We start from the raw sequence: 25,997 nt of genomic DNA, 5'->3' as shown, positions 1-25,997 counted from the left end.
CGATTTTTTTTTAATTCGATTTCCCACCTCTAGTAACTAGTATTATATTCTGGTTACAATAAAACCCCTATTTTATGCTAAATTGTCTTATCTTTGACATTTTTTGTAGATGCAACCAGACAAACTGTGTCACCAAACAAGTGTGTCTTTATGACTGCATGATTGTTACAAAGTGCCTTTAGTAGTCAATTAAAGTAGGTTTTGTGCTAAGTTGTGTATGTGTAGACACAACACTGGCTCGGGTCTGTATTTTGGAGCCTTTTTAATGCCTGGAGGGTTCAGAGAAAAACAACAATAATGACCTGGAAATAAGTGAAAATGAACCAATACCAAATCTTTTAAACTCATTCAGAAGACCATTAAAAAAATTACTGTACCAGAAAGTTTCACTACTTGGAAGCAAAATATGAAGAAACGTGTGATGGATCAGGACTTTTGCGCAGTGCTGTACGTGTTATGTTATTTAATACTCTGCCTGATTCCAAAATGCTAGAAAAGGTTTCTTATTAAAGGAAAGCAAACCGTTAAATAAGAGATGACTGGTTTATAAAACAGTTTCAGTGCGGAGTTGGCCGAGTGGTGAGAACAATCCAGAGTGCTGAGTGAGCGTTAAAACAACACAGATGTTAAAACGGCTGCTAAACTGGCAGAAATGTAAACCATCTGATTTACTGACTGACTACTCTGAATCCAGCTGATGAAACAGTCGGTAAATCACAGGCCAAGCTGAAAACAGTCGTCTGAACCTGCAGCGAGCAGTGATGCAAAAACCCCACTGCTGTCTTCAGCCGGGGTTTCCTGCCCATCTGTCCTGCTGCGACGGGCATTTCAGCCATTTCCTCAGAAAGGCAGAGCCTTCATTTGTTGTTTTTTTTTCTTTGTATCAGCTTGCATGTGCGTGCTGTGGGATATATTTTTTAGAAATAGCTGTGTGAGTTTGTGAATTTACATCATTTATCATTGATGTATTTATGAAGCGTTTCACCACCAGCCACAGCTGAACATCCAAACAAAGTAAAATAAAAGCATGAAAACAACAATAACATAAAACAATTAAAATAAATAAACACGGTAAAAATAGTAAAGTAAAAAAAAGGTAAATCCAGACAATGAAAACTAAATAAAGAAAACAAAAAGATCAGTTTCGACTTGCCTGATTTCACCTAGTTTTAGCCACATCTGGGGTTTTTAATATTCTGGGAGATTAAAATCATGTCAGGAAGTGTTCTGTGTTGTTCTGGGTCTCCGAAAGTCCTTGCAAGTCGGGGGAAAAAAAACCTGTTGCTATTCATTTCTTTAATTCTCTTCACTATGTGCATCTGCAGATGTCTAACGTTACCATGGAAGCGACCGCCATCCTCCCCATCCTCAAGAAGAAGCTGGCCTTTCTGTCAGGTAAAGCATGTTGAACATGAGGCGTGTGCACGTTTTCCCCTCACAGTTGAGCGTCTGTCGTCGGGTTTTCTAAGTGTCTGCGTGTCTCCCTGAAGGGGGCAAAGACCGGCGCAGCGGTCTGATCCTGACCATCCCCCTCAATTCTGATCAGACCAGCATGGAGGAGCTCAGCGCCACACTGGACTACCTGCTCGGCATCCCCAGGTAAAGTACGCACACACACACACACACACACACACACACACACACACACACACGCGGAGGCAGCCTAACGTGTGTCAGTCAACTCTTTTTAATTACATTTGACTAAATTTGGGTTAAACTTGTTAGTGAAAAGCTGCTGGATGTAAAGTATCTTCCAGTATGTTGGGATTTACTGCAGAAAGCTTGAAAGATGATTTAACTTTGTTTCGACTCGTGTTTCACTGCGTTGGCCTGAATATGCAGTTCAGCCGCTGACGGTTGGTGCTGATCCCTCTTTTAGGCACAATCTCATCACGAGTCATGTGTTGAACTGGGCCAGCTTGATAAAATTCCACACCACAAATAAAAAACACTGCAGCTTTCCCAGCATGTAAAACACCATTCAAAGCAGTCAGTCAGGCCATACGCTGGTGTTTGTTCAGGGTTGTAAGAGAGGTTTGCTAATATGAAAGACTTCACTGAGGTTAGGAGGTAAACTTTGGTAATACCTGAGCTGCTGCTGATGCATTCAGGGACAAAAATGAGAATAAAAACTTGAAAACCACTTGATGAAATAACTGGAATGTAAAAGATTCTCCCTTAAAGAACGTGAGGTCATTTATTGATTTGGATAAGTAAGTAAAGCTCATGAGGATTTGCTGTAAGTAGAAAATAACAATGTCCTGATTCAGAAAGGTACAGTGAATGCAACATGATTTGAAATTGAGGTTGTGTTCAGACCAAGCGGCAACCTCCGGCGGTTAAAAGTGAAACCTTTGCAGAAGTGCATAAAACTGCAGTTCCCCCTTCATCCACTAGGGGCTGCAAAACAGAGAAAATCCCCATAGACTTCCATGTTAAAAAGACCAACTTCACAGCAGAAATAAACATGTTTACAGCCTGGTGCAAAAATCCATTTTTCGGTTTAATAGGTCAGGTTTACCTTCATGACAACTGTGGGGGGAGTGAATGTTTTTCTAACTCGCCCGTTTAAAAGTAATTTAATCTCAAAGTTTGGCATATTTAGGAGCGTGTCCTTTTGATTGATAAGTACTGATCTCCTGCTTCAAGTCAGAAGAACGTAGAACAACCGCGGTTTTTAGCTTGTTAACAATGTGACTTAGCTTTAGCCCGCTTAGCTGGTTATCTCCTGTTATCTCCGGATTAGCTCAGTTAGCTCTTAGCTACAGAAAGCTCGGAGTTAGCTCGATGTCAATCATCCACCATGACGCTCTCAGCTCCACCTCTTTGCCCATATTTGTATTTTCTGGGGTCTCCAGTCCTCGAGGGCCGTCATCCAGCAGATTTTTGTTGTTTCCCTCTACCAACGCAGCTGATTCGAATCAGATGCATCCAGCAGCTTCTTGTCAACCTGCTTTTAAGTTTTGGTCAGGTGTGTTGGAGCATGGACACAACAAAAACCTTCAGGATACTGGCCGCCGAGGACTGGAGTTCGACACCTGTTGTTTAGACCAAACATAAGGAGGCGGGATATTTCTGCTCTGACTGGGGTTGTATCCATCTCACATCTGAAGGAGATATTTTCTGATGTGGTTGTCCTCAAAGTGCTGTTTGTTTTTCACATCCAGCAGCAATTCCAGTCACCCAAATATATGCTCTGAAGCAGACACATTATGTTTTTATCCTCAAATGTGCCCTCTAAAGGCAGTTCCCAGATATAAATACCAATAACTTGTGTTTGCAGAGCATTAGCAAATTGTTATGCTCTCAGTTGGTTGACATGCTCACCCTGTTAGAGAGGCTTAACCAATTTTTTGTGTTTTTCTTTTGAGGAAAACCGTCAACATACGCTACTGGTTGTCATGGAAAACTAAGTTAAATAGTCTGGAGACTGCTATTGAATAATTTAGCTGGCGTTGTAAGTCTTACATGGTGTCTTACGATCTTGAATGTGTTAGATTAAGCAGGCACTGACCTGCCTTTGTGTTTCCGACGCACTTTGAAACTGTCTACCCAGATCTCACAGCTCATGCCGGATTTTAATTCTGTCACAGTATAGTAAACACTCAAAGCTGGTACCTGCTTGACATCAACTTCCTGAATAAGAGCAGAAGGATCTCCATTAAACTACAGAATAAATAAAAACACTTGTTCTTTATGTACAAGATCAATAAAGAAAGTAAAATCTGCCTAATTGTTAAAGATCTGGTAATGAAAAATCAGTCGTCCTTTTGAATATCGATACTTTATCTTCACACAAAATATTGCGATATTTAAGTATATTGATATTTTCTTACACCCCTACTGGAGACTCATTCAATTTACACAAACTGGAAAAATAATAATAATATGACTGTAAACTTGAAAAATATCCTTTTCGGTCATTAAGAATAAATATTCCCTCTCTGTCAGTGAGAAGTGTAAGGCCCGAGGCTTCACCGTCATCGTGGATGGACGCAAATCTCAGTGGAACATTGTGAAGACAGTGGTGCTCATGTTGCAGGTAAAGGACTATTTAACATCCCAGTAGTCCCACCATTGACTTTAAAAAGTTTCACTACAACTTTAATGGTAATGGTGTGGATGCTGTTTTAGAATGTGATCCCAGCAGAGGTGTCACTGGTCTGCGTGGTGAAACCTGATGAATTCTGGGATAAAAAGGTCACACACTTCTGCTTCTGGAAGGAGAAAGACAGACTGGGCTTCGAGGTGAGTGTCGTTGAAATGTTTCACATCAAACCAGCCAAATTTCTGAGTGTTTATGCTTTCTGGATTCCCACCTGACCCCACATGGTTTTAGAATTAGGGGTCCTTGTGCGCCCTGAAAAAGAAATTTTGTCATATGAATCAGATTTCCACAATCTAATGTTATCATCGTTTCTTGTTGCCAAGTTATTTTAACGTGAATTGTGTGCAGATGTCTAAGCAATAGGTGTTGGGAATCGAATTGAAAATCATGATTTTTGCTTCACAAATAAAAAGGAATAATCCCATATAAAAAGTATTTGTCATTTTTATTGTTTTTATTGATCTTTTACTTGTCTTCTTGGGCATTATAGCAGCAGAACGATGATCTGGCTTCTGTGGTGTTTTTTCCATATTGAAATTAAGAAAAATGACAAGCAAAAAAGTTTTGTACATGTCACAATTTAAACTGAATCAGCCTGAATAATTTCTCAGTTCTTTCTAGCTTATAGAAGAATGAAGTTATTTGGGAAATTAGCACCTTTTGTTACTTAAGTGATTATGAATCAAAAATCTGTTTGAATCAAGAATTGATGCTGAATCACCCCATCGGTGATATGGGTGTCGGAATAGAATTGAATCGTGAGTAGTTAGATTCACATCCCTACTAAGCAAGTGGAGCAAGGAGTTAAATTTCATATTGTTCAGGTTGGGTTTGGTTCTTATTGCAGTAATGAAACTTTTCATAACAACTGGAAACTGTAGCACAAAGTTTTATTCACTGTGACATCACAGAAATAGAAAGAAAGCAAGTTAGAACCAACAGTGTATTGCTTTGTAATGTAAGCAGAGTGGCTGGCAATGTTGGTCCACTTCACCAGAAACACACATCTGCACCAGAGTGGAAATTTTTAAAAGCTGATGATTGTTTAAACACGCGTTTTGGAACTTTTAAGCTTCTCCTGGCAGCCTTTTTCCGTTGGAAGCACTAACAAAACAACAACTTTTGGTTAATTTGAATTTGTGCTTTAACCTTTCATAAAAACTACATGACTTTTTGTTGTTGTCACATATTTGACGTAATCTACTTAATCTAAGACAGTAAAGTTTCTCTGTCCTGTGTGGAGACTAAATGGTCGCAGAGAGAAGTCTTTGCTGGTCTTTTTTCAGGTATAAAACAAAGTGATGCATTTATATTAACTGTGAGTACCATCAATGGTCCTGAGAGCTGCTGGAAACCTGAGACAAATCAATGAGGGGTGTGTGTGTGTGTCTGTCCTTGCAAGGGTGTGTGAGATTTTGTCCAGCCTCTTCTATTACAACAGATGGTTTTACCGGCAGAGATCAGTAGCCTGACCCAGATTTCTGCAGTCTTGTTGGCTCCATGATTGTTGCTATGGTAACCGGATCAAATTGGTTGGTCTGTATCCACTTGAAAGTTCTTATAGAGAGATAATCTGTCACAATTAATCTTTGGACGGTTTTGTGTTTTTTTTTTTTTTTTTAAATCAAATTTGAGTTATCTGTGTAAGCTGAGAGCAGAGACTGTCGGTGTGTTCAAGGACACTGATATTTAAGTTTCAGCATAGTAAAACAGCTTTGACTCGATTAAGGACTAAGAAAATCTATTTTCTTTTCTATGTTTAAGTTGATGTAATTTAATTGAACAAACTCTGAGAGAAGAAGTTGTCAGTGGTTTGATTAATTACATCTGCCGCGTTGCTCATCATTGTAATTTCATTTCACTACTCAGCCATGAACACACACAGCTGCTGAAAGAGAGATTCCAGTGACAGTGCTGAAATGTTACTCATCTCATTTTAGGAGTATGTTTGTGGATGACACAGCGGGGTGTGAATCATACAGCTGCTCCAGATTCTGACCTAACCTTTTAAATAAACACACACTCTGTCAGCCAAATCCAGGTTTACTGTCGGCATCTGCTGCAGTGACAACTGGAAGACACATTCCCGACCAGCTGTCTCTACAGTTATTTGTGAAGCAGCCCTTTCATACAGTTGTTGTTTGAAGAGCTTTTTCAGAGGATACAACACGGTGATGGATCAGTATAAACAAATCAACGTGTGCATTATTGTTTAATGTCGAAATTTTCATATATTAAATAGACTTATCTTAAACAATATAAGCTCATAGGCAGTCCAAAAAAAACTGCGTTCAGATTTAGAAGTCACAGAGATAAGCTGAGCAGATGTTAGTCTTGTGATCCAAGAAAAAACAAACGCAACAGATGATTTAATCTGACATCTGATATTGTGACATTTGACTTGGAAATGAAAGTTTTGGTGTTTTTGTTGCACACAAAAGTTCAGTGACTTTTAGCTAAGCAACAGTGTGATTTGTTGACTTGAATGTTGGCTTTAATAGTTATTAGATCCACTAGAAGGAATATGTTTTGATCTATCTTTGCAGATGAGAGATGAGTGATCTGGTACACCATGTCAGCCATGTAAAAAAAAAAACAACAACAAAAAAAAACCTTGTCACAGAGCATATAATTAGCATCTTAGTCATCATGGCTCTGTAGTGGTGAGTGGACTCCATCAGCCCAGTCCTATTTAAAAATGTGTAAATGTGTTCATTTTCTGGACACGCATGAGTGCAGCTTGTATCCTGTGTCATGTCAGAACATTTCTACCTTGTAGTTACAGCATGCCAGTAATTGGAAAACTGAAGGAAACCAATCCAGTCATTTCACAAGGTTTATCTTTGGATCAGAAAGACATCAGCTGAGTCCTTAGTTACTGATTTTCCACATCTTTTACTCCTCTTGTATCATTTCCATTTAGGAGAACTACTTTGTCTTTCTCAATTCTGTGGCTGGCATCAGTTAAAAATCCCAATATTGGCCTATTGATAGGGATCGTAACGGTACATGTCAATCAGCCGGATCTCAGTGCTGCATTTGATAATGTAGATTACAATATCCTGTTGGACAAGCAGGAAAACTGAGTTGGACTTTTGGGAATGGTCCTTGATTGGTCAGGTCCCATTTAAAGGGCCCAAGTTATTTTGTTGTTATTGGCAGCTATGAATTGGAGCAAGTGGGCGGTACATCTTCTGTTCAACTCATTTATGCTTCCTTTGGGTCTTCCTTCTGCATGGCATTGGTCAAGCTATTGCTTGCTTTTAAGCATTTTTATTTAATTGAGTTATTTTACATAATTATGATTTTTGCAAAGTAGAGTCATGTGTAAATTCATTCAAGGCTTTTTCAGCTGAAGAACACTGTTTACGTCTAGTTATGATGAACAGAGTTGAGTTTGCACAGCCTTAGATTTGGCGATTAGACAAGGTGTTTAAGAAAATGTGGGGTTCTGAGATTATCAAAACAGAGCGCCAGAGTTGATGTGATGGAACGGTATCATGCCAGCCGTCAGAGCTTCAGCTACACACGAGCTGCTTTCTGTTTGTGTAACACTGAGTGTTATCAATCCATAAATCCTTGCTCATTACCTCAGTCTCATTTTAGGGAGTGAACACTTCCTCATGATGCACAGCATCTCAGCTGTGCTATTTGTACAGCGTTAAAGAGAAATCCTGCTGTTATTATTGCTGCTTCAATTATGCCCTTTATAATTCATTTGTAAAAGGCTGGGAGTCATGGAATATTATTTAATGTGAGCAGGCAATTGATAACAGTTAATTATTATATTTCTGTCATCTGTTATCTGATTTAATTTAACTTGTAATTTATTAGATTTTAATTTAATTAAAGAAAAGAGCAGATGTGAGGCAGCAATTAAATTAATCGGTTAAACAAAGCTATAATTAGTTTGCAGGTCTTTTATTTTTACGATTGGTCTCATACTAGCGAATTAGAAATGAGGATATGGCAGCTGCTCAAATAAATATTTTGGCCCAGTTTTTCATAAATGAGCTGGTATGAATATGAAATGAGAGAGAAAACAATATTTCTGAACCAGTTTGCAGATCATTTGGGCATTTCTTATGTGGTTACAGAAAAGATTTACTAGTTAAATGAATTTAAAAAAAAAAAAAAAGTTTTTTAAAGGAATCATCTCCTTGATTTATCTAAAAGAAACCTAGTATGAAAGTTAAACGTGTCCAATAAACATCCCATATTCAGAATAATAGGTTTTTGCATTACAGCTTAGATAATCAACTTAATAATAAACTACAAACAAAATATAAGGAAATTTGTCTTTGATATTGCTGAATGTGATTTTCTTTACAAAGACTCCAACGCTGGTGGAAACCTTTTTATTTTCCTTCTAAATGGTGCCACATGTGTAAGGAAAATGCTTCTGTGGGTTGAAAAGTTGAGTCTGTCTGTTGCATCCATGATCTTCTCTGCCAGTGTCAGTTTATCCTACTGTTGTTCCTGTTAGGTACATCTAATCAGGCGCCAGAGAACCTGCTATAAAAGTATCTGCTGCCATAAGGCATTGTTACAAGAAACCAAACAGAAAATCCTTTACAGTTTGTGCTAAGTTTATAATAGATGTTGTAAAATTTAAAGGACTTATTTTAGTCCTTCAGACTGAATATTTGGTGTCATGCCATCTGGATCCATCATGTTTTGTACATGACATTGATGTCATGGTAAGTCTCATCTTGTGTTCTAGGTTCCTGTTTTATTTTGTAGTGTTGCCTTGTTTCCTGTTTTGCTCTTCCGTTTGTTAGTTTTCACCTGGACTCACTTAGTTGATAACACCTGTTTCTGCCAGTATTTATAGTCCTCGTTTTCAGTACTGTGTTGCTGGTTCGGTAGTTCAGTTGGCTTCCTATGTCTGCTTGCCCTGAGTTAAGATACTGTTTTGAATTAAGACATGTAGTTTCTGCATTCTGGCTCCTGTCTTCACATTTTGGGTCCACACCTCCACCAAACCGTGACAACTGATGCACTTATACTAACTGGTCTGCAGTTTATACTGCTGTTAAACTCTTTTTATTTAAACTTGTTCTTTGGTTTATAAATGGACAAAATCACACATTTATTTGTAATTTTTGTACTACAGGAGAATTTTAGCTGGATTATATAAGACTGTTCTCTGTTCTCCATATCTATGTTCCTGTCAGGTGATACTGGTTTCTGCCAATAAGTTGACTCGTTACATCGAACCCTGTCAGCTGACGGATGATTTTGGAGGAAGTCTGGAGTATGACCACAGTGACTGGTTAAACAAGAGACTGGTAACTTGATTATTAAAATAAATTGAAGTCTTTTTTTCCTCCCTTTTTTTAAAAAAAAAATTATGTAAGTATTAAGAACTTTAAATGCTTGTTGCTGTGTAACCAGACATGAAGTATTTTTAATTCATTGCAGGTGTTTGAGAAGTTCACAAAGGAATCGACGTCACTGCTGGATGAGCTGATGATTATCAATGACAGTGACAAGAGCAGTTCAGTTGACAAGGACAAGTAGGCACTCGTGCACATGGACACACACTCGCCAAACCCTGCATGCACACACAGCTACAGTTTAAGTACACTGTTTTTCTGTCCTTTGCAGATCTGCTGACTGTGCTCTCTTGCCATCCTTTGACCCTGAAACTGTTTTGCAGACTGGTAAATATTATTTTCTCTGTAAAAACTCATTCAGCCTCATGAGAAACATACAGACATCACTAAATCGACTGTAATCAAAAAGCTGTAATTTAAAAGTGCTATGTTTAAGTGTCAGGATGCATTCAGGGTTTAAATTCCTCTGTCTAACATTTTAATGGAACAATATTGATGATTTTTGCATTTTTTGCAGGGAAAAGCTTTCTACAAAGTCACAGTTTGATTTCAGGAAACATTTCAGCTAAAAAAAACAAAAAAACAAATAAAGGATGAACTTAAATTTTCATGTAGAGTTTAGGAATAACTTCAGTATATGTGTTATAAAATGTAGAAGACAATGATAAACGCATGAAGGTTTCAGGTCAAGTGAGCAGAGTGAGGATAAAGGAGACTTTAATGAAGCACAGACATCATGCTCCGCTGAACAATCTCTTTATTGTCCTCAAGATGCAAACATGCTCTCCTCTAATACAATGAAAAATTAGATTAGCAGAGTTCCCTTACAAAAACATGAAAGCAAATCTGTGCTCAAAGCACTTTTTTTTTTTCTTTTTTTTTTTTGGTAGAAATTTAGGAAGATAACAAAGCAAACATAAGCAACAAAAACTGCCTGACAGAAACATTTTTTATCTAAAGGAAAAAAATAGCCCTGTGATTTATGATGCTGTTATTGGATGTACATTGGGATGGATACTAGCATGCATCATTAGTGAGGTTATAGGAAGGTTTTCACCTGGGAATATAAACCTTTTTTCACACCAGATACTTTGACTTACAGCGAGAGAACACCACTTCCACGAATGATATTAACACTGCCTAAGATCCTTTTAGTGCTCCAGGAAAATTGGCAATAAACCAGAATGCACAACAGCAGGACCTTCCCTCAAGTGTAATGCAGACATCATTAATTGATCTGCACATTTCTAGTATGGGTGCATTTGAGCGCTGACTTATGTTTGTTGGACATTTTGGAGAAAAAAAAACTAGCTTGCAGAGAAGAAGTGGAATATAGCTCTCTATAATACATTAGAAATCAGCCCCATTTATTAAACTATTGATATATCACTCAGTTGATTCTCCAAATCCAGCATGCTGCTTGCAAGCAGACACTGTCACTTCACTTTGGTCTCTGAGTGAAGGTGAGCACTGGTTGTTAAGTAGAGGGACTTAAGTTTGGAAAAAAAAAGCTTATTGAGTGACCTTTAAATCACCTTAAAATGTGTTAACTTCTAACAGTAGTAAAAAAAAAAAAAACAACAAAAAACAGCAAACTGGTTCATTATATCCAGGCAAAATAATCAGAAGCTCTGCAGAGTGATCAGAAGTGCGTGAGAGTAGATCCAAACAGATAAATGCTGATGTGATCTGTGGCCTGTAGAAGGAGAGAGGGAAGTGTTGATACTAACAGGCTCATCTGCCACCCAGACCCGTAGCCAAACAGACATTAACCATGAAGGACTGTTGGGTGGATGTGTGCACTGTACAGAGCAGACTGTGTTTGTGAGTGGGGCGGAGGTGAAAGGAGTCTTTGTTTTGTGGTACCACCCTCCTCTCTCCACCAGCTCCTTTCATAATAAAACAGCATGTAAACAAACACTGTTGCATTATTGTTTTCACATAGGCATTTATGACAGCCTTTTAAATCTATTCCTGCCTCCCTACCTCCATCTGTCTGTCTGCAGGTCACGAGCTGCTGTCAGAGCTGCAGCAGCGTCGTTTTAACGGCTCAGAGGGAGGAGGAGGAGGACAAGCAGGTGAGGAAGCAGTTGTCACTTATAAAGATGTCACTGCACAGGGACAGATGGCTGAATAGATGGATCAAAGGAGACATGTTGTTTCTACGGTTTTATGTAATAAATAGGAAATGACAGTGTAAGAAGTTGGACTAGTTTAAAGTACTACGTTAGCTTGATCCTGTTTGGTGAAGTTAAACATTCTACATGTGAAAGAATATTTTCTTTTCCCAAATTCATTGGTTAAACCACACACTCAGTGCCATTTTATAAGAAAGTGAAAGCATGCTGTTTTAAAAGCTAAGAAGCTAGCAGAGTCAACTTTTCCCATTTTTTTATTTAACTTGTAGGACTAGAAACCTCTTCAACATCTGTCTGCTTCCATATTGTTTTGAATTCCTAAGTTTCTTAAGACATTTTTTTTAGGAAGCCAACTCAATAAAATTTCACGTCAGCCTGAGACATGTTATGATGACTTGGGGAGAAAATGTTGGAAGTAATCAGGCTAGCTACAAGCTAGCTAACAAATCTGCTAGCAAATTTTGGCACTGCAAGTCAGCAAAACAAGCTATCACAACTAAAACAAATAACTTCCTTTTTCTGTTTAAATAAAATGCTGATTAATGTTGAATAATAGATTTTGTTGATGACTGAAAGTCATCTTTACGAACTGTATTAGTGGTACATAACTGTAAATTTGACAGTATTTAACATTAACCAACAAATCAGGCGTGGTGTGTATTCTGATTGGAAAAAAAACTACTTTTTTGGCGTATTTGTTAATAGCTATCATCAGGAAACATCTAGAATCAGTTTGTTTTGTTTCTAAACAGCAATGGGCTACACATGGCAGGATATGGGTGGTTTCGGCCTCAGTGAGGTTCATCTTGCTGCTATGCTATTATGTTTTACCTCTTCACTGTAACTATTCCTCTTGTATTTTAACAAGTGGGAGCAAATAAAGCAATAAAAACATTTCATACAGAGATTATAATGCTTTGGAATATGAAAGCATTCACTTCCCTTCATGCAGCCATGAAATAATATTTAAAGTGAGTTAAGTAAGGTACAGAAATCTGCTAAAAAAGTGTGAAACAAGAAGGGGAACTAAACAACAAACCATATAAAGCAGCTGTGTTCAATATTCCACTACATTTTTCATGATATAGACATATAGCACACATATTGCAAACACTTGTCTATAAGAATAAGATTCACATGGTTCTATTGTTACAGACTTGGACAGAAGAGGTCTTTTCAGGAACCTGAAAACAGCCATTTTAAGTCGATGAGTGATAATGACCTGACCTGACCTGAACCCTATAGGTCCTTTGTCTGATTTAAGTTTGAACCCCTGACCTCTAGCTCCAGCCTGGTGCCCCATGGAGGAGGAGCTGCTGGCACAGCCTCAGGTGATGAAGCTGTTGGACTCGCTAAGGGAGCAATACACCAGATATCAGGAGCTCTGCAGGCAGCGAAACAAGCGTACCCAGCTAGATGAGATCCATGCCAAAGTCATGCAGGTAACATCCCAACGTACAGGGATTTCATCTATAAACAAGAAATGTGTGCCTTAAAATGTATTTGGTAAACAGTGTTTATCTGAACCTTGGAAGCCAAAAATCTTTTTAAATCTCAGTTTATAAGTTTTTGACCCCATATTGTATATGAGTTAAGATATTTGTAGTAAAGACAAGCAGCAAAGAGATTCAGACTTGCAGTTGATGCTGCTGAATAGTGAAGGAACATAAGTATATAGATGTCTCTTTAAACCTACAGTCTATTTAATAGTTTTGACCTACTCAGAAACGGTGTCAGTGAGCAAGCAGCCCACTGCCCCATAGCTCTTCAGTACAAGTATTAGATTCTCTGGTGACTGGAGGCCCTGCAGCCACAGGGGCTGATGGGTAACAACCACCGTCTTGGAAATGAGCCTGGGGTTGCTATAGTAACTATAACATGTCGGTCAGTAGCCTGGAGGATTTGGGGAGGGCGGGAGTTTGGCCTAGTTCTGGATTGAATTGTGCATGTGTGTGTGTTGTATGTGGTCTTTAAGACATCACTGACCTGATAAATATAATCAAGTCATGATCTTAACATGCACACATCTGCACAGTTAACATGTGTTACTGTGCTGACAAGTATGGTGATGAAGACTTCAACTCGCTGCATCATTCCAGATAACTTTGGAATCGACAAATCACAAACAGACTTTTGATCACATCCACGAAACTGTGTCATTGACTGCAGCCAATCCATAGTTACACCAGACAGATATATATTGGAAATAGCATTAAGACATGGAATATCTTACTCTAATTTATGACTATTGGCTTTTAACTCTTTAGCTGCCAACCACTGTTATAGCAGGGAGCCCCATATTGAATATGGAGCGTTTGGGCTCATCTTTCACAAACCACAGAATATTAAGTTCTGGGACCATATGGAGGGCCTGATTTGGTCAGGTGTGTGTCAGGGCATCTTCAGGGTGCACAGTACGTGTGTTCATTAGGTTTGTGTCTCCAAAATGCAACGTTGAGTGAACGTTCAAAGTCAAAAAGACGTCTTTGACAGCCAGTGAGTTAAGTGGACTCCAGTTAACATGAAGCCAACTTTTGTTGTGATCTTACTTTTAATATAATTTTAAGTTTTCTCATACTTCATACCTTGAATAAGTAGCATTTGTTACAAACTTTGTATGTGGTATTTAAAAGACATGAGTCTATACCAAACAGAGGGGGCCCTCATGGAGTTAAGTAAAATGTGGGATTTGGTGTGTCTGACTTGGGACTGAACTATTCTCAGCTCTTCAGAGAAGAGGAGCTGGTCCAAAAGAAGCCAGCAAAATGCCAAGACATTATATATGAAATGATGTACACACAGTAAATGCGAAGAATGAACAAAAAAAAGTGATTGAAGAGGAATTATGTACATGGATGTTTGTGAACTGTATCATACGGTTGCAGGTGGAGCCTGAGAGCCCCCTGCTGGTAGCTGCTAGGTACTGCAGTTTTTTCTCTTCTGAGATTAGACTGAGGATGTTTGCCCTTGAAAATTTGCTTGCTTGATCCCCTGCTTCTGCAGCCCATAGAGTCATGTGTGTGAGCATGAAGTGAGTCCCTATAAAAAAAATCTGTCAATGAATATTGGTAAAGAGGGAATAATAAGCCACTCATGTTAGAAGCTTTTGGTGATCAATAACACTAAGAAAAAAAAATACTTGATTCTATTCTGTTAACTTAATTAGCCGCAATTAATTTAAAAAAAAAAAAAAAAAATTATATAATATATAATAATATAAAACCACTTTAAAGAAAAAAACAAACAAGCTCAGTGTGATGCAATGAATTTTAGTCCAGTTTAATCACATTTTAATTAATCTAGTCTCTTCTGAATCTGAATCTGTCAGTTTGTTACATTCACTGCAGTACAGTCTGTAATAAAGCATTTAAAAAAACAAACAAGCAAGCAAAAAAAAAAAAAAAAAACTATATTTAAAGTTGAAAAACTAAAGATTGTATTAAATTTTCACTCCACTGAATATGCAAGGCAATAGGCAGCAGTATGGAGCAAACTTCCTGCAGAGCCAGGTCAAAGTCATCTGCTTCAACCAGTTAGGGGCCCGGATTACAGGTCAGAGCCAAAAATCTAACTAAAGAACAAGTCTCCCACCAGCTGGATTTGGTTCAGGGTTTTAAAAATGTATAAAATGCCATGATATTACCTTTTAGATTGTTCCATGTGAAGATACTGTTTACACACTACAAAATGCCAGAAAACCTCCCTGCTTAAAATCTTTCCATCAAAAAAAGCCCTGAAAGTAAAATTCTGTCACACATGAGAGGATCCTCCCAAACAGCAGGCTTCCTGACGGGCATTTTGGCATTCTGACATGTTGCAGTAGAAAAACACAAATTGCATTTACTGTGTCTGCTTCATGAAGGTGTCCTTTAAATGAATCCTTTAAATACTTCTGTCTATATTTTACACTGTTTTTCTCTCAGGTGGTCACCTGGCTGCAGGGTCCTGGTTCAGAACTGCTGAAGACTCAGCAAGCGATTGGAGACTCAATGCGAACAGCTCAGGCCCTGCAGCAGAAACACGAGGAGATTGAGAGCCAACACAGTGTAAGAAACACACCAACATCATGTGACATACTGACAACTTGAGTTAAGAGTTAATTACAGACATGAAGGGAGTTTGAACCCTTCAAAGAGACCACACAACTACAGTTTAACTGTAAACATGACTGTAGAAAAGACCCTGCCACTCAGCTACTTCTGCAAAATAAATCCCCTGTATACATTTCACATACCTGTAATTCCTGAAAACTGCTGTCTCGTCGAGGTTTTTCCACATCTGCTGCACGTTGATTTAAGATGTAAACTAGAAAATATGTTGAAAATTAGTTCAGTGTTCCTCTTGCTTACTAAAATGTCTCTTGTCTTTGTGTCTCTGTGTGCGTACAGGAATGGTTTGCAGTGTATGTGGAGTTGAACCAACAGATTGCTGCCCTGCTCAGTGCCGGGGAGGAGGAGGAAGTGGCAGAGCTGAAGTCATTACAGCAGCAGCTCAGCGACGTCTGCTACAGACAGGCGGCTCATCTGGAGAGCCGACAGAACGTCTTGCAGGCGGCACACAGCTTCCACAGCACTACACAGGAGGTATCACTCAGAAAACAGGCTTTTTTTTTTTTTTTTTTTTTTTTTTTTTTATTAAAAACAAAAAAATCTAACAGCTGTTCAATAGAACTGATTTCTAAGTTGTTCACATCATCATGAAATGAATCTGTGTCCTCAGTTGTCCCAGCAGTTGGATGGTCTACTGGGCATGCTCTGTGCTGACGTGGCTCCCGCCGATGGAGCATCGATTCAGCAGAATCTCAAACTGCTAGAGGAGAAGCTTCAGACTGTTGGTTTGTGCGCTACATCGTCTTCTCTCATTTTTCTCCACAAGTTCCTCTGCGTTATTAAAAACCTTTTTTATCTTGTTCTCTGCAGAAGCAGGACTCACCTCACTGCGTCAGAAGGGGGGGCTGTTGCTGGAGCAGATGTGCAGCCAGCCATCCTGGGCTGCAGAGGAGACGGAAAGTCCAGCTGGAGAGCAGCAGGACAACGTTCAGCACATTCAGGGTGTGATGGACGAGATGCAGCTCCGCAAGCAGAGGTGGATAAATGCTCTTTTTAGTCTTCAGCTCCATTTTACTGAAGCAAAGGGAAAGCTGTTTCAGAAATCTGACTTGTAATTATTTCATTATTTTTTTCTTTTTCTTGTTTTTTATGAAATGAAGCAAATATTTCTGAGAAGAGTCTTGACTGTAAAAACATGGCAAACACTTTCCTTCTTGTCTAGTTATAGCAAAGAACTAAAAACAGAGTTCCCTTTCAGTCGTTCCACTCGGTACAACACATATAGTATGGGATATCATGCCCTCGCATGTCCTAGCTGAAGACACCTCTAATCACGCCTTTAGGCAAATGACGTGTGATGATGTGGGTGGGGCCTCGTCCACACCTATATACCACAGTCATTACAGTCATTCCTCAGTTCTTACGCTCTTCACCTCGCTAGGAACACCTCTGGCTAACTAGCTACCGCTAGTTAGCTTTGCTTCCAGAAGGCTACAGCCAACCTGAAACTAGCTAAACTGCTCTTGTTGGTATTAGTCACTGCTGCCTGCTGGTTAGCGTGCCTGTCCGCAGAGCGCTGTTTCGGGTTCATTCTGGTAACAAGCTCAGTTTCTCATTATGAGTACCAAGCCAAAGCAAGCGAAGCGAAGCAAAAGTCTTCTGTTCGCCCCTGTCCTCAGGGGTGCGGCTTTTCGCTTCACGAAAAAGACCAGCATGAAGCGTGCCCCGTCTGTCTCGGGATCGTCCACGCCAGGAGAGCGTTGATGGAGCCTGAAGCCTGCGAGTTCTGTCGCCAGCTTCAGCGCTCAACCCTGGAAAGACGGGTCAAGTTTCTAGAAAGAGTGCTGGGAAAAACTGCTGCCGCAGCCGCTGACCCCCTGCTCTCTGAGTCCATGCTCCGAGGAGGACGAGTCGTGGTCGATGTCCCGGGATCTAACTGGGCAGACCACATGGAGTATGTTACGGGGCTAGCTGAAACCGAACAGGCACACCTGGAGGGCGCCATGGATACTCAGTACCAGATGGATGCTCAGGACGTCCTGGACATTGGTCTGGAGGTTCATGGCCTGTCGGACGACGACCATGACGAGTTTGCATCAGACCAGTCTGCGGCTGCCGCTACTGCGCCAGCATCCCAGGATTTATCTTTCCTCTCTCTGTGCCGTCGGACGGCGGGGAAACTTGAGGTAGACTCGCCCTCCCTTCATCCGGCACAGAAGACCTCTCGCTTTGCCGGATATTATCTCCCGCCCGAACTGACTATGGTGAAAAACCGCTTGCCGATGTACCCGGACTTTGTTTCCGAGCTTACATCGTCATGGAGTAAGCCTCTGTCTAACCGCGTCACAGTACCCGGGTATGGACGGTTTTTGGATTTGGAGGGTGCCGAGAATGAGGGGCTGGTTAACCCACCGCCCATGGAGCCCTCTTCAGCGGCTTATTTGGCCCCATCCCACAATCACGGTGTGAATGGCCCGACTACTCTCCCATCCAAGCACTGTAGATTCTCCGCTTCGCAGCTGGATAAAATCTACCGGTCGCAGGCGGCTACAGCACGGGCACTTAGCACCGTAACAATGCTCCAGACCTATTAGGCCATGTGTCTGGCAGAGCTTGGTGCAAATGTCCCTCTGGAAAATCCACTGACATCTACTTTGAATGAGGTCAGGATCGCCACGGATTACATCCTCCGTGTTTCCCGCGGCGCGGCTCTTTCCCTGGGTAGGGGAATGGCTTCCACTGTGGTGGCACACAGACATCTGTGATTGACACTCTCTGACGTTCCGGAAAGAGATAGGGTTGCTTATTTGGATGAGCCGGTGTCTGCAGGGGGTTTGTTTGGGCAATCCCTCGATACGATACAGCCTAAGTTTGAACTAAGAAAAAAGCAAACTGAAGCACTGAGAAATGTCATCCCCAGACGTGACGCGAGACCCAAACTCCATACGAGTACTCGCAAACGTACAGCACCACCTCCTCCTCCAAAGAGGACAGCGTTCACTGCTAACTCAGGTCCACACGCAGCAAAACCGCAGGACCAGTCAGCCTGGAGCAAGGGTCCCCCCCAAAACTTCAGAAGAGACGCTACGCCTCATAGGAAGAAGCCACAGCCGTCCTAACAGTGGACACATTTTGTCAGGCGCTTCAGCTACAGGGAGACGTTGCTGCACCGCTACCGTTGCCGCCCGAGAGGTGTCGTGTTTGTTCTGTTCATGGAACCAGCCCCAAAAGGCGTTGTGTTTCCCCAACACAGTCTCCTAAGCACACCTTTCCTTCTCACACAGAGAATGTTTCAAATGTTTGTACGATTGTACCAAATGTTCCAATAAAGAGTTCATTTTGTGTTCGAAACAACAAAAAAAAAAAACGGAGAGAAAGAGGACAGTCACTTTGTATTGTCCCATTCCAAACCACAAGGGGGCAGCGTTCCCCAGCCGGCAGCGCTGCAAGTTGGACGCTTGGCAGCCTGCCTCCCTCTGGCGCGCATGCGCACCTCTTCAGTGGGTAGAAAGGACTGTTGCCATGGGTTACCGGTTGCAATTCCGGGTGAGACCACCGCGCTTTCTGTCAGTTGTAAACACTGCTGTAAGAAGCGAGGCAGCGGGAGTTCTCAGGGAGAAATCAAAACGAAATCAGAACGCTGTTGGAGAAGGGAGCGATAAGTGTTGTTCCCACCGCAGATGTGAACAAAGGTTGGTACAGCCGCTATTTTGTTGTGCCGAAGAAAGACGGAGGACTCCGTCCTATTCTGGATCTACGGGTGTTAAACACTTAAGAGCGTACAACTTCAAGATGCTAACACTCAGACAGCTGCTGAACTCTGTTGGCCCAGGAGATTGGTTTACAACAATCGATCTCATGGATGCCTACTTTCACGTAGCCATTCATCCAGACCACAGACGGTTTCTGAGGTTTGCGTTGAAGGACGTGACTTACGAATACAAAGTTCTGCTGTTCGGTCTGTCGTTCGCTCCCCGCACCTTCACAAAATGTGTGGAAGTGGCACTGGGTCTCCTACGAGAGAGGGGTATCCGTATCCTTGCTTATCTAGACGATTGGGCTCTGATAGCGGATTCCAGGGAGCAGGCTACCGCACATCTGTCGATAGTGCTGTCTCACATTCAAGCTCTGGGATTTTCTGTGAACCATCAGAAGAGTTCACTAGTCCCGGATCAGCGGGTTTCTTTTCTCGGACTGGAGATTTGCTCCGTGACGAGTCTAGCGCGTCTTTCTGAGCGCTGTGTGACCGCCTTTTACCGCTGCCTGGCTCAGTTTCAGTTGGGACGCAAACTGTGTTTTCGAACCGTGTTGCGGCTCTAGGGCATGATGGTATCTATAATAGCCATGGTGCCTCTCGGTTTGTTGAAGATGCCCGCGTTTCAACGCTGGATTCGCTCACACCGTTTGTGCACGTTGCGTCACCTCCGCAGGAAGCTAACGGTTACGGCATCCTGCATGTTAGCCCTCCGTCCTTGGAGAGAGCCTAGTCTATTGCACCAGGGCTCCCCAATAGGAAGGGTGTCTTTTTGCAAGGTGGTGTCCACAGACACCTCCCTGAGCGGATGGGGAGCTGTGTACAACGGTATAGCGGTGAAGGGAGTTTGGAATCTGGCACGGTCCAAACGTCACATAAATTACCTGGAGCTATTACCAGTATTTCTGGCTCTAAAACATTTTGCCCAGTCTTTGACAGGTCACCATGTCCTCATCAGGACAGACAATACAACCACGGTGTCTTACATAAACAGGCAGGGAGGGACACACTCACTTCCCTTGCTAAATCTGACTCGCTCTCTACTGCAATGGTGCAGTGTTCATTTTCTGTCTCTCAGAGCTACTCATGTCCCAGGTCGCCTCAACCTGGGAGCGGACCTGCTCTCCAGAGGAGGCCCCCTTGTCAGAGAATGGAGACTGCATCCATCGATAGTAGCCCAAATATGGGAGCGGTTCGGCAAGCACTTCGTCAATACCCACTGCCCGCTCTTCTTTTCCAAAACGGATGAGAGTGCACCCCTGGGGATGGATGCCCTAGTCCATCCATGGCCCAGAGTGCTGCTGTATGCGTTTCCACCAGTGGAAATGATACTGCCAGTTCTGGAAAGGATCCACAGTCAGGGCATGTCCCTGATTCTGGTAGCCCCAAGGTGGCCAGCAAAGGCGTGGTATGCAGAAATAGTCAGTCTGCTGGCGGCCAGACTGTGGCGGCTCCCAGTCTGCTGAGATCTCCTGTCTCAGGCACAGTGCGAGATGCTCCACCCTCGTCCAGAACGGTGGCAAATGCATGCCTACCTGTTGAGAGGTCTAACTTTATTGCTAAGGGTCTGCCCCCTGCGGTGGTGGCGACCATTCAAAGTGCTAGAGCATCTTCCACCATGGGCTTGTACGCTTATAAATGGCAGGCTTTTGAGCGGTGGTGTCAGGGCAGGGACATAGTGTCTTTTCAGTGTTCCATTGTGGATGTCTTGACATTCCTTCAAGAACTACTGGATAAGGGTCTCTCTTTCTCCACAATAAAGGTCTATTATTTAGCCGCTATTTCTGCCTGCCACGTTACTTTTGATGGGATAACACCTGGTGCTCATCCTTTGACCATTCAGTTTCTGAAAGGGGTCCGCAGACTGAGACCTGTGATTAGATCAAGCACCCTGCATGGGATTTGGTACTTGCATGACTTTGGTACTTGAGGCCCTTTGTGGTCCTCCTTTTGAGCCTGTTGAGTCTATTGACTTAAAGTTTTTGTCATACAAGACTGCTATGCTTCTTGCCCTGACATTGGGGATCTCCATGCACTCTCAGTGCATTCCTTATGCACTCAGTTTGCAACAGATGGTTCGAGGGTAACATTGCGTCCAAATACCGCATACTTACCAAAGACTATTCCATCTGACTACAGTTCAATGGTAATTAAACTGTTGAGTTTTTATAATTAATTCTATTTGACTACATTCACAGCCTCTGTCACTTACTTGCCTATCCACTGTGTGTGACACAAGCATATTTATCTAGCTCGTCATGTCTCTAGAAAGTACAGAAAGGAGTGGGAATCAAATCCTGAATTTAAAACTGGCACAAGCCGTTTATTGGAGACGATACGAGGACATTCTGCCTGTGTTATAAGACTGATTTCTACGCCAAACTCTGCGATTTAAAAAAAAAAAAAAAAAAAAAAAAATACACGACAACTCAAAAACGTATCCATAAAGCAAAGCCTTATAATAGTTCATCATTTGAAAAGTCCCCTCCTAGAGCACCTATTTCCATACATTGCATTTATTACATCATGCAAAGGCACTTTATTTTGTTTTAAAATGACATGTTTGTGCCACTGCTTTAACTGTTCAATAAATACGGTTTTGATCAGTTTGCTTCGTTACAATTTCATCCTTTTGGCATAAATGTTTAAAATCAGCATATCCTAATGCAGTATGAACAATTATGTTTTAATGGAGACACAAAATCATCTTACTGATGTGATTGTATGCACCAAAGCATTCATTCAAGGCTAAGGTAAATATTGAGATATATATCGTATATCGTGACATGCCATAAAAATATAGGGATATTAGTAAAAGGTCATATCGCCCAGCCCTATATCCCATACTATATGTGTTGTACAGAGTGGATCGACTGAAAGGGAACGTAATGTTATGCATATAACTACTGTTCCCTGAAGGAGAGGAACGAGGTACAACACAGGTTGCCCCCTCGCAGCTGTGCTCGGTGAAGAGCGGCTATCGAACTGAGGAATGACGGTATGACTGTGGTATATAAGTGTGGACAAGGCCCCACCCACATCATCACACGTCATTTGCCTAAAGGCGTGATTAGAGGTATCTTCAGCTAGGACACGTGTGTGCGTGATATCCCATACTATATGTGTTGTACCTCGTTCGTCTCCTTCAGGGAACAGTAGTTATATGCATAACATTACGTTTCAAACAGCCCTTCCTGCTCCTAAACATTTTTAGATTAAACTAGCTTCAGCACCATATTTAAGAACATTTTAATCTGAGCTGATTCAGTGAGTTGGTTGCTTGTTCTGTTTCGGTGTTTCTATTTCAAAAACAACATAAGTTGATTGCCATCCAAGGTAAAATGTTAATAAAAATCAACATGAATCTGCCTAAGGAAGACACAGATCAATATAAACGTAGGAAACAGCGGGTTTTATGTAGAGTAAAAGCAATGACCAATAAAACACCCAACAAAATTGTCAAAACAAACAAACAAAAAAATATTTCAAAAGTATTTGTGAAAGAGTGAGATGTTCAAACCTCAATCCTGGCACTGATTTTAGGAGGACTGATGGTGTAACACAGAAACCTGGGTGTTCACCATCACAACTATGTCACACTAGAAATGCATCCCAGACACAATGAACAATAAGGGACAAAGCAGACTATCCTTGAGGTAGATTAGCTTCTTCAGTGTCTGCACCAAGACAAGACAAATCTTTAATGTGATGTAAAAAAGCTATTTGTTTTGCAGGGACAGCAAGTGAGACTAAAAGAAAGTGAACAAACTGACTGTTCTGGGAACTGCTGTGAAGCCGCTAAAGCTTATTTTACACAGAAGGATGTTGCAAAAGCTGCTCAACATGATACAATACTGCACATCAATGGGTTCCATCAGAGGCTGCTGCAGCTCTGCTGCAGCAAAGTATAACAGGAGGTCATTCCCGCCCACCGATGTAACTCTAAATAATGACTTTTAATTATCATTATTAAGTTATCAACGTAGATATTAAAATCTCCCAAAATTACAATTGTAATTATTTAAGCTTTTAGGAACCGCCACCCTGAAAAGGTGCGATGGGATGTGACTGCTTCAGATTTCTGCCTATATAAGTGTGAGTTTTTACTGTGTTTCTGTTGAATGTGACCTGATTTTTGAGCTTGTGGATGAGATATGAAGTGTAGGATTACTGTAATTATTTTAACGTAAAAATGAAGTTTCTCACTGATTATTAGGTATATTGTCACCTCCCAACTATTATGCAATTTCAAGATGTATAACTGATCGAAATACATCTGTATTTAAAAACTATATTTGACTAGTTGTAGGCTTTTAACTGCAATAGAGAAGTTCTGTGTCTGAAGTCCCACAGCACCTGATGTGTGGTCAGAGTTCAGATGGACGCTGCAGTCTGATGCTTCCTGTTGGATGATGATTTTCAGACTTTGTGTTCTGGTCAAAACGTTATACTAAAATAATCACTTCTGCATGTGGGTTTCCGTTTATGACTGTATTTATTTGTGTGTGTGTTGCAGGTGTGAAGACATGGTAGATGTGAGGAGGCTGAAGATGCTTCAGATGGTCCAGTTATTTAAATGTGAAGAAGATGCTTTACAGGTCAGATTCCCATAAACACTAAGATACACCCACACACACACACTTGTGTGAACTTCCTATATGTGCTGAAGCGATGGCCTGTGTGTGTGCTCAGGCTGTAGAATGGCTCGGTGAGCTGTTGGACGCCTTGCTGAAGACTCATGTCAGACTTGGGGATGACTCCCAGGAGACCAGGACCATGTTGGACAAACACAGGAAGTTTGTGGATGTCGCTCAGGTGCGAGGGCAACATCATCTGAAGACCACAGCTATGTGGGGAAAAAAAACACATAAAAATAAAAATTCATATAAATCCATCTAAAAGTTGTGAAGATATTTTAAGGTTGTTCAAAACACAATTAAAAGACGAACTGCGTTGTTTGTGTCCTGGCATCTTTTCTTTTCCTGCAGAGCACCTACGACTACGGCCGTCAGCTGCTTCAAGCGACCGTCGTGCTCTGTCAGTCCCTGCGCTGTACGACTCGTTCTTCTGGAGACACACTGCCACGGCTCAACCGCGTCTGGAAGCAGTTCACCGTCAGCAGCGATGAGAGGCAGCAGAGACTTGAGCTGGCTCTGAACTTCCACACAGCCGCTGAAAGGGTGAGATTACCTTCTCGGTTTGGGCATCAGCAAGACATTGCCTATACTGAGTAAAGATTCAAATCAACCTGTTGACATCAAATGTATGATACCCCATGAGTGGGGTATGTATATTTGGCTTTGTAAGTACATTGAAAAGATGTGTGAAAATCTGCCGAGTCGACTGAGGATGATGATAAAATGATATAGAAACGGCTGAAATTAAAGTTATTTTAATATTTTAAGAGAGAGCAAATTAATGGTTTTACTTGCAGCAAATTTACAGAAAATAAATGAATAAAAATAAAAAATTAGCCTCATAGTTTCCTCAAGGGTAGGAAATTGAAACGGAAAATTTAAAAAAAATTGGGATTTGTTTTGCTTCACAATTTTTAAATCTATTTTTTCCTTTTTTTTTTTTTTAAATAACTTTTTGCAAAGTTATTTCAAATGAATAAAAATCAATTGTAAAATTTTTGTCATCTTTATTGTTTTTATTGATCTTTTTACTTGTCTTCTTGGGCATTATAGCAGCAGAATGACGATCTGGCTACTGTGTTGTTTTTTCTGAATTGAAATCAAGAACGATGAATGACGATCAAAAAAGTTTTATACATTTTTTCTGTTTATAATCAACAAAAATCACCAATATCAAAGAATTGTGAGAATCACAATTTAAATCAAGTCGGCACCCAAAAATATCAGAATCGAAGCTAATCAAACGCAGATCGTCACAGCCCTAATGGTCATCCTTCAGAAAGACAACTAACACAAAAAATACACAAAAAGGTTCCCAATGAGCTAACTGATGAAGTCCAAGCTGAAAGCTTGTATTTGCCACCGCGATTCTTCTCCTGGTTGTGATTAAAATCTTTTAAAAAGCTATACTGTAATAATGAAAAACACTTAGTGTAGGTGGAATGTACATAATAAATGTGTGACTTAAAGCCTTAGTAAGCAACAAAGCGGTCTAATGGCCCCAGAGTCTGAAGGGCTAGATGGCGATTGCTGCCTGATCCCAAAGGGAAATGAGGCGCGTTACCTCTGACAGGAAGGCCAACGGAAGGCATTAGAATTGGGCTCTACTGTCACCAATCATGCTTCAGGCCTTTTCTTTGTTTTTCCTGCAAATGCAACCGACTGGGTGATGTGATCTGCACCACAATGATTCATAAACAGAGCCCCCCCGTGGTGTTTACTCCTGCTTCTACAGTCCGTTACATTTTCACCTACAGATATTTGATGCAGTTTTAACATGACCACTAAAAGCATTAATGTGTTGGTTTTTTTTTTATTTTTATAAATGACATTTTAGGTACTACAGCAGGAAAATGTGGAGCTGGAGTCTTTGGATGAAGTTGATTCTTCAGGGAAAACTTTGCTGGACCGACTCACCATGCCTGTTATCTTCCCTGATGGGTATAAATAAACTCCTGTTAGATTTAATGAC

At 41.0% G+C, this 25,997-nt stretch overlaps 1 protein-coding gene across 1 annotated transcript in view; it reads left to right on the top strand.

The window, feature by feature from the left end:
- The window catches only part of sestd1 (SEC14 and spectrin domains 1), a 28,759-nt gene that overhangs the window by 2,160 nt on the left and 602 nt on the right, over positions 1–25,997 (top strand). The window contains exons 2-18 of the mRNA XM_079254560.1: positions 1,326–1,395; positions 1,491–1,599; positions 3,952–4,042; positions 4,135–4,248; positions 9,286–9,399; positions 9,533–9,627; positions 9,719–9,774; positions 11,454–11,525; positions 12,870–13,027; positions 15,509–15,631; positions 15,974–16,168; positions 16,305–16,419; positions 16,505–16,670; positions 23,905–23,986; positions 24,081–24,203; positions 24,377–24,568; positions 25,863–25,966. Coding sequence (XP_079110686.1) covers positions 1,326–1,395; positions 1,491–1,599; positions 3,952–4,042; positions 4,135–4,248; positions 9,286–9,399; positions 9,533–9,627; positions 9,719–9,774; positions 11,454–11,525; positions 12,870–13,027; positions 15,509–15,631; positions 15,974–16,168; positions 16,305–16,419; positions 16,505–16,670; positions 23,905–23,986; positions 24,081–24,203; positions 24,377–24,568; positions 25,863–25,966 — 1,979 coding nt within the window. The remainder of the gene's footprint in view (positions 1–1,325; positions 1,396–1,490; positions 1,600–3,951; positions 4,043–4,134; positions 4,249–9,285; positions 9,400–9,532; positions 9,628–9,718; positions 9,775–11,453; positions 11,526–12,869; positions 13,028–15,508; positions 15,632–15,973; positions 16,169–16,304; positions 16,420–16,504; positions 16,671–23,904; positions 23,987–24,080; positions 24,204–24,376; positions 24,569–25,862; positions 25,967–25,997) is intronic.

Source organism: Telmatherina bonti (assembly GCF_933228915.1).
Source record: "Telmatherina bonti genome assembly, chromosome: 15".
In the NCBI taxonomy this organism is placed as follows: Eukaryota; Metazoa; Chordata; class Actinopteri; order Atheriniformes; family Telmatherinidae; genus Telmatherina; species Telmatherina bonti.
Note: the sequence above shows the minus strand (reverse complement) of the source record. Positions and strands in the feature narration are given on the sequence as shown.